This window comes from Chanodichthys erythropterus, chromosome 20, assembly GCF_024489055.1.
Source record: "Chanodichthys erythropterus isolate Z2021 chromosome 20, ASM2448905v1, whole genome shotgun sequence".
NCBI classification, from domain to species: domain Eukaryota; kingdom Metazoa; phylum Chordata; class Actinopteri; order Cypriniformes; family Xenocyprididae; genus Chanodichthys; species Chanodichthys erythropterus.
In genome coordinates, this window is record NC_090240.1 from 13034379 (window position 1) to 13042289 (window position 7911).

General features: G+C 37.6%; 1 protein-coding gene across 2 annotated transcripts; it reads right to left on the reverse strand.

Moving 5' to 3' along the window:
* Nucleotides 1-1051: 1051 nt before the first annotated feature.
* Nucleotides 1052-7734, reverse strand: naa10 (N-alpha-acetyltransferase 10, NatA catalytic subuni). Of its 2 annotated transcripts, XM_067370783.1 has the most exons (9): nt 7576-7734; nt 7056-7154; nt 6775-6833; nt 6466-6525; nt 5205-5250; nt 4984-5099; nt 4855-4899; nt 3755-3839; nt 1052-1418 (listed from the first exon to the last, which is right to left on the reverse strand). In XM_067370783.1, the coding sequence occupies exons 1-9, from the start codon at nt 7594-7596 to the stop codon at nt 1215-1217; spliced, it is 735 nt and encodes a 244-aa protein (XP_067226884.1). In that variant the 5' UTR covers nt 7597-7734; the 3' UTR covers nt 1052-1214. The 2 variants fall into 2 exon arrangements, with proteins under 2 accessions (XP_067226884.1, XP_067226885.1); XM_067370784.1 differs by lacking the exon at nt 6466-6525.
* Nucleotides 7735-7911: the final 177 nt, after the last annotated feature.

The following is a 7911-nucleotide window of genomic DNA, read 5'->3' on the forward strand; positions in this document are numbered from 1 at the left end:
CATACAGAAAAATATTATTACAATATAAAGTAATGGTTTTATATTATACTTTAAAATATAATGTATTTCTGTGATGCAAAGAGTCTGAATATAGGTTTTTAGTTTAAAAGCATGCACATTTGGAGAAATATTGGATTCTCATATGCTTATGTCAATTTTCTATACAGAGGAGTTATTTTTATTTAATATTCACTGTCATTACTATGAGCGCTGGTGTTTTCAACATTGTTTTCATTGCATGATATATAAACACCCACGTTTGAAAACACCCACAAATACAGAAATGCCCACTTTTATTCCACAGAGACCTTCTCTCCTCAGCACCATTTGCCATTTATAACCAACCAACAAGCAGCACTAGTTTTTACTACTGCCTCCAGCTTTGCCAACTGCTTTCAATTTAAACTAGCCAAAACTGGTAGCTAAATGTCACTAGAATTCATTGATCTATATAAATATTAAAAATAGATCAGTGGGCAAAATAAGAATCTAGATAAGGTTTGTCCCTAAACTTTTGAAAAAAAGTTTCAAAAGGGAAGTCACTAAATCTAGTGACAATCACTAAATTGGCAACACTGAGTGGTTCAGATTACAGAGGTAAAATAGGCCTTTCTTGCTTTTAACTAAAAAGCATCAAGGCCCTTTCACCCAGGACATGACAGTGGCACCACTGTGCTATGAAACCCATTTATTTCAATGGCTTGCACTGCATTGACTAAAGCGCACACCATTGAAGAGCTTGCGTGCACACCGCAGTCAAAGTTCAAAATAGTTCAACTTTCGCCGCTGCGCTCTGTGACGATTACCTACGCGGCCAATAGAAACGGGGCATCAGATGACTAGACGTACTGAACTCCCGCTAAAAGTTTAGAAAACTCCGCCTACTTTGCTCTGGCCAGCGTAGCGTAAATCATTTGTATCCGAAGGGCTATGCTGAACCCAGCAGCCAGCGCAGCACATTCCGCGTCCTGTCTGAAAAGGCCATTAGCCGTAACTTTCACATCAATCAAAAATTTTTTGCCAGAATAATGACACCACCACATATGTTTACTCTCCAATTTTATTGACAAATCTCCTTACAAGTCATTTCATCATTGTGAACCACTTTTACAAGGTCACATTCCTGTATTCTGAAAATAAAACCATCAGAGCATATAAACACTGTAAATTGATTTGAAACCTATATAATGGGTGTGAACAGACAGAGATGTGAGTTAAGAGTCTGACGAGGAGTCTTTGACGTCTGTGCTCTCCGTGGCCTCGCTGACCTCACTCATTTCTTTACTCTCTCCTCCGCTGTCTCCATCTCCCTCCTTCTCTCCATCCTGCACAGTCAGCTTCTCCACCAGGCCAGTTACAGATGTGTCCTGAGATGCCGGAGCCTCTGAGCCCCACAGACGAACACCTGGTTTCTGCAACTGCACAACAGGAAAAGTTAGTGTTTTGCATAGTCAGGGCCAAGTCCAAAACTTTTTTATACAAGTAAACATGTCTCTACCAGGGTCAGCCACTGACTATAGGAGGGAATACTGGTAAATGTCATGTGTTAAACGTGTTTTTGTGAGAGTAAAACTACTATTAGCTTTTTACTTTTTGAATGTGAACCCAATTTAACTTTGTATAACTTTCCAATTTAAAATCTGTGGAAGGTGCAACTCAAATGCATGAACCAAATTTAGACGTCTAATTTCTTCCACTGCATTTTAGACCAACACTTTACCACCAACAATAATTGAGCAACTTGTTATCAGAGATAAAAATACATATTTTTGATTGAAAAACCACCAGCTCAAAAATTGACAAGACCCCTTTTGAGTTCAGCATTGATACAGCAGCCATGACTAATGTTTGTCCTAATCAAACAGTTGGGAAAATCCAAGGTGGAGGGAAATGGAGTATGTGTGTTGGTCGTTTCCAGAAGATGAGAAAAAATTTGCCTGTGTTATTCTTCCTCATACTGTATGTTCAATGGGTGTAGAGCAGGGGTGTTAAACATACAGCCCACGGGCCGAATACGGCCCACAAAGGGGGATGATTTGAACTATAATAAAGAAATAGAGATGCACTAGTCCACTGATCATATATCCAAAAGTTTTTCAGTTTTATTTTGGTCAAGCTTTATTCCGGGCTTGCAAACAAAGTGCTTTGTAATAATTTCACAAAATTTCATTTGTGTGGAAAATTTACAATGTCTGTAAACAGGACAGGCACATGCTGAATACTGACACAAAGAGGAGAGTAGGCCTACCATGCACAAGCTCACTGTCTGCGAAAAATAGGAAGAATACAAATATTAAATTGGGGTTGTTATGAATGCATCTCTGAAGGGAACTGTCTTCATAAAAGTTGATGGCTTTTCTCTATATAAAAGTAGTTGCTTATTTATTTATGCAGCTGCTTTGTGTATAGCGGTAACCATGGAAACGCCTTTTCACTGTTGTTCCATAAGCGCCACCTACTGTCAGAGGCCACGTACACACTGCAGCTAAATTCGGTTGTCAGTTCACCGTTCTGTACACACACAGTTCAGTAAAATACGGGAGTGACAACCGCATTCTACAACCGTATTAACTCCCGAAAAATACAGGTAGTGACATCCGCATTTACAGAAATTCTATGCAGTGTGTATGGAACCGAACTGAACAACTAGTTGTTAATGACGTTTACGTGCACCGGTGTAATGTTTATCTCTCGTGTAGGCTATGCGCGGCGAATCACAGGGAAAGCACAAGCCTATCCAAATACTTTATGCTGAAAATCGCGATTCATGTCTGCTCACTTTAATAACTCCATAAACCAGTTTGCTTTATGAGAAGAGCTTAAACAAGCTTATAATGAGTGACCATGGCAACACAGAATGAGTGCCGCGCACTGTGTGAAATTGGCTATACAAGCATAAACAAAACACAAGGCCTCCGTCGACTGTGTTAGTGTGTTTAGTTAAATTGCTGAAAATAACGAGTGTTTTGTCACTTTAATAATACTTTGGTCACGATAATGGATACCAAACACGAGAGACGCCAGAACGTCGCTATGGTTTCCAAGCTGTCAATCATCGCATTTTCAAGAGTGAGTCGTGTTCCGTACACACATGTAACGATGATTTAGGGGATTCACTCCCGCATTTAAATGCTTGTGTCACTCTTGAAACTTACAGTGTGTACGTGGCAGAGATTTGAATTCGCATTTTATTCAGTCCGTCTGCTGATTTTGTTTTGTGCAGGTGTCTTATGTAGCATCATTTTACAAAGCTAAAGTCAGACCATGCTGTTTTTGCTGTTAATCTTGAAATTATACAATAATTTAAATTAAAAACAACTGCTCATGCTCATGTGCATAACATCTTTGTTGGGATTCTGATAAAAATGCAGTGTTTGCCTGTAATATCAAAGAACTACACATTTTTTTTTGAACAAATAAACAACAAATAGTACATTTGCTTTAAAAAAAAAAAAAATCTGCAACCAGTTCGCTGTAAAAACATGCAGTTTTAAAGAGCAGTGTACTAGTTTTCTTGCAAATTAAACTTCTTGTTTATATGGTTAATATTAATGCAATTATTTTATTTTTTTATTAATTCGGCCCGCACATGGTTATTTTTTTCCAATCCGGTCCTCAACCTAAAATGAGTTTGACACCCCTGGTGTAGAGGGTCAGGTTACAATTTGGGAAATTTAAATTTAGGGGGAAAAAAAGAACATTTTTAAACTGTATTTGATATCACATAATTATGTATAACTGCAATGCCACAAACCTCATCTGCCATCTGTGTGAGATTCCTCTTCATGGCATAAGCATCTTCTCCATCGGCATAATATTTGGGCTCTACTTCACTAATCCTGCAACACAGTATGAACAGTGATGAAAACATCTGGCATGAATATGATATAATGCAGCAGCTTTTGTAATGTCTCTCAGTCATCTCTCTTTCTACAGTATTTCTTCAAATCTCCCTCTTGCTCACTCCCTCCCTTCCCTCTTTACGTGTGGACACGCCCCCTGATTGGCTTTAAATGTGTTGTGCTGCTCGGTGCGATCCACTTTCAACAGCGTTTGTCAGAAAATCGCTTACTGCACCTTTGATGTGAATCTATCTGCAATTTATCATAGTTCATTTTCATACACTATAATAAATTGTGATGGCTGCAACTGTGCTATTTTCTCAGGCTGCCTTGAAAATCGGTTTATTCTAGTGCTGTCATTTTAACACACTAATTATTTATTATATTTAAACTATCAGATAATTAATTCTTTCCACACCATTGATGAGTTCATGGCTCGAAAGTTTATGGCTTTCCGTGTTTTCTCTGTTATAAAAGTAGGGGGCGCTATTATGCATCTTCTGAAAGAGTTCTCCTGATCAAAACACAGGTGAAGAAGATGCAGAAACAAGTGATAGCATATGTAAGCAGATGCATATGTAAAATAACGTGATCATCAACATTAAGCAACACATAAATCAAAACTGCCAAAGTTACTGAATGAAATGTCAACCCAGGAAGAGGTAAAGGACTGGGAAGTTTTGGGGATGTTGATGGACTCAATCTACTCCATCTGTTTTTTGATCATCGTTCTGAATCTGATCCAGATGTAGTCTTTGACAAAAATGTGATTTTCTCAGCTTTTTGCTCAAAATGTCGCTTTTTTGAGAAACTTACTGGCGGGGAAAGACATGTTTCTGACAAAAGGTCATTGACACAGAATGCATTCTTGCATCCCTCTGCAATTATTCCATTCTGATACACTCCATCTAGCAGTTTATGAAGTAAAATTTATAATAAATTCATTGATTGAGAGTCAGAATTTATTCATAATACAAATATAGTGAAATAGAAAAAGAGAAGTGATACTCACTGAAACTTAAGCGTGTTTGAGTACAAGTGAAGAGCGGCCCGGTTACTGAAATACAAACCGCAACACGGTTAGAAAAATCACTCCAGCAAATCTCTGATGACCGAGAGTGAAGGCGCTGGTAGATCCTACCTCTTCCTGACATGTAAAGAGACATATTTGGCATTGAAGTTTTCAATCATGGCTCTGCTGGCTTGATCCATCAGTTTTTGAGCCAGTCCAAGACGCCTGTGAGAGCGTTTAACGGCCTGTTTTAACACACAACAGTGGATTTGTTTATACATGCAGACAGAATGAAAGACAATATCAGCACGAATGACACGAAATAACAGCCAATGTTTTCAAACACTAACCAGTGATGTAATGTGTCCATGAGGCACATCGTCAGGATCCTCCTCCCTTTGGAATTGAAGACACACAGTTAACATAAAATAATACTTATCTTAAATATCTTGGCTCTCCCAAGCTTTATAATGGTAGTGAATGGGGGGGCTTTTTTTTAAGCCCCCCAATAATGCATCCATCCATCATAATAGTAATCCATACGGGTCCATGGGTTAATAAAGGCCTTCTGAAGTGAAGCGGTGGGTTTTTCTAAGAAAAATATCCATATTTAAAACGTTATAATCTAAAATAGCTTCCGGCAGATGACCGTACGCATGCTGTGCAAGTCGACTTGCACCACGAGTAACCTGTGATGTGATGTATGACGCAGGATGTTGGAGTATCTTAAGTTTAGATGCCTCTTGCGGTTCAAACAAATAGGGCTGTGCAACAAACTCACACTCCTCTTCTCTTATATCAAAATCCTCCGACATTTCTCTTTATAATGTCTCGTTTTAGACTTCTAATTCGTGACCGGTGTTTTGTTTTGCTCTATCCTCTACGCTTTCCGTGTTCGTCAATGCGTCATGCATCAGAGGTTACTCTTCCGCCACAAATTGATGCATACGGCTGTCTGCAGGAAGCTAGTTATCATGGTTAATAAAGTTTTAAATATGGGTATTTTTCTTACAAAAACGCATCGCTTCACTTCAGAAGGCCGTATGGATTATTGTTATGATGGATGGATGCACCTTTTTGGGTTTCAAAACAGGCCTCCCATTCATTACCATTTTAAAAATTGGAAGAAACAGGATATTTTTTAAATATGACCCTGGACCACAAAACCAGCCGTAAGTCGCTAGGGTATATTTGTAGCAATAGCCAACAATACACTGTATGGGTCAAAATTATCATTTTTTTAATGTAAAAAATCATTAGGATATTAAGTAAAGCTCATATTACATGAAGATATTTTGTAAATTTCCTACTGTAAATGCATCAAAAATGTATTTTTATGAGTGGACATGCATTGCTAAGGACTTCATTTGGACAATTTTAAAAGGTGATTTTCTCAATATTTGGATTTTTTTGCACCCTCAGATTCCAGATTTTCAAATAGTTGTATATCAGTCTAAAAAACAAACCATAAGGCAATGGAAAGCTTATTTTCAGCTTTCAGATTATGTATAAATCTCATTTTCAAAAAATGTACCCATATGACTGGTTTTGTGGTCCAGGGTCACATATATCTCCGATTGTATTCGTCTGCAAGAAGATAGTCATATACACCTAGGACGGCTTGAGGGTGAGTCAATCATGGGATGACTTTCATTTTTGGGTGAACTATCCCTTTAAAGTGTAAGGGAAGGGTTAACAGTGTAATTATAGATGTAATTACAGCTGTAATTACATGCAGGTTAAAATATAAGAACAACATTAAAACACGTACGTACACAGAAAATGCATTGTATCAAATGATCAATTTAAATGTTAGTTAATAGAATTCCAGACACTTCATATAAACTGGGATAGAATGTTCAACATTTATCATCTTATAAATTTCACTATATGAAAGCAATAAAGAAAAACAACACTTACATTTTTGCCAAAACATATCCCACTATCTTCCCGTTCTCATCCTCTGCTATGTATGACAGCTAGAAAACAAACACAGCAGTTCAACATGAGGATACAACTCAGGCTTTTTTTTTTTTTTTTTACAATTACAGTTTACAATACATATTGTTTCACAGAAGCTTGACAGAAAATGCATGTTTCAAATATTACAATCAAGAAGCCAGAGGTGGAAACCTCATCACCGTTTGTGTACAAATCTATAGAAATTAGGGTTTGTTTAAAGATCAGTGTCGGTCACAAACCTGTGGCCAGGACAGGCCGTGGTAGAAGTAGTACTTCATCTGATAGTTCTCTGGAAGACACAGCAGGTTGCAGTGCTGCATGTTCATCAAATCCTCTGGCTGGAAACATGAAAAAGAGAAAATCAGTCAGTCAAGCTATCCACTACCTGTCTCCTGCAATAGTACTGAATCATTCACACAGAGTGCATTAGCAAAATCCACCCATTTCATTACAATATTCAGAGAAAGGCTGGCAAATGGAAATGTATAACTAAATTATGTCTGTTTTTGGTGCAGGAATCTTGACTGATATAAGTGGACTGTAGGGGGGGAAAAAATGGTACTAAAGTACAGAACACGGCCCCTTTAAAAGTAGCAAAGCATCACAATAAGATACAAAAGGTAGATGAAATAAAAAGACAAATAACTAACACTGAATATGTGCACTCAATGCCTCGCTGTATTGAATTTCAAGCGTTCGTGACGCGCATTTGATGCCCAAAATGTGATTTAATGTCTGTCTGTCCTTTCATTCACTCACCCGTGCGTTGCGTATATTCATTTTGACCGCTGGACTGCTTGATAAATATATTACTTGATATAAATACAGCTGTCAAACTGACTCAAACTCTTCAATAGAAGCGAATAAGCAAGCAGATGGACACAGCTACACCTCCACAACCATGTTGCCCATGACCGGAAGACGGATGTTCAGATAGTAAATTCCTTCCGGTGATAACTATAATAAAAGTCCTTGAAAAACGTTCACGAAACCAAGGTTTCTAGAGAAAAATATATATATTTATATCTTGTTTTATTTGTTTTTAATAAATTATATTTATGTTTATTTAGAATCATATGTATGAATAAAAATTAC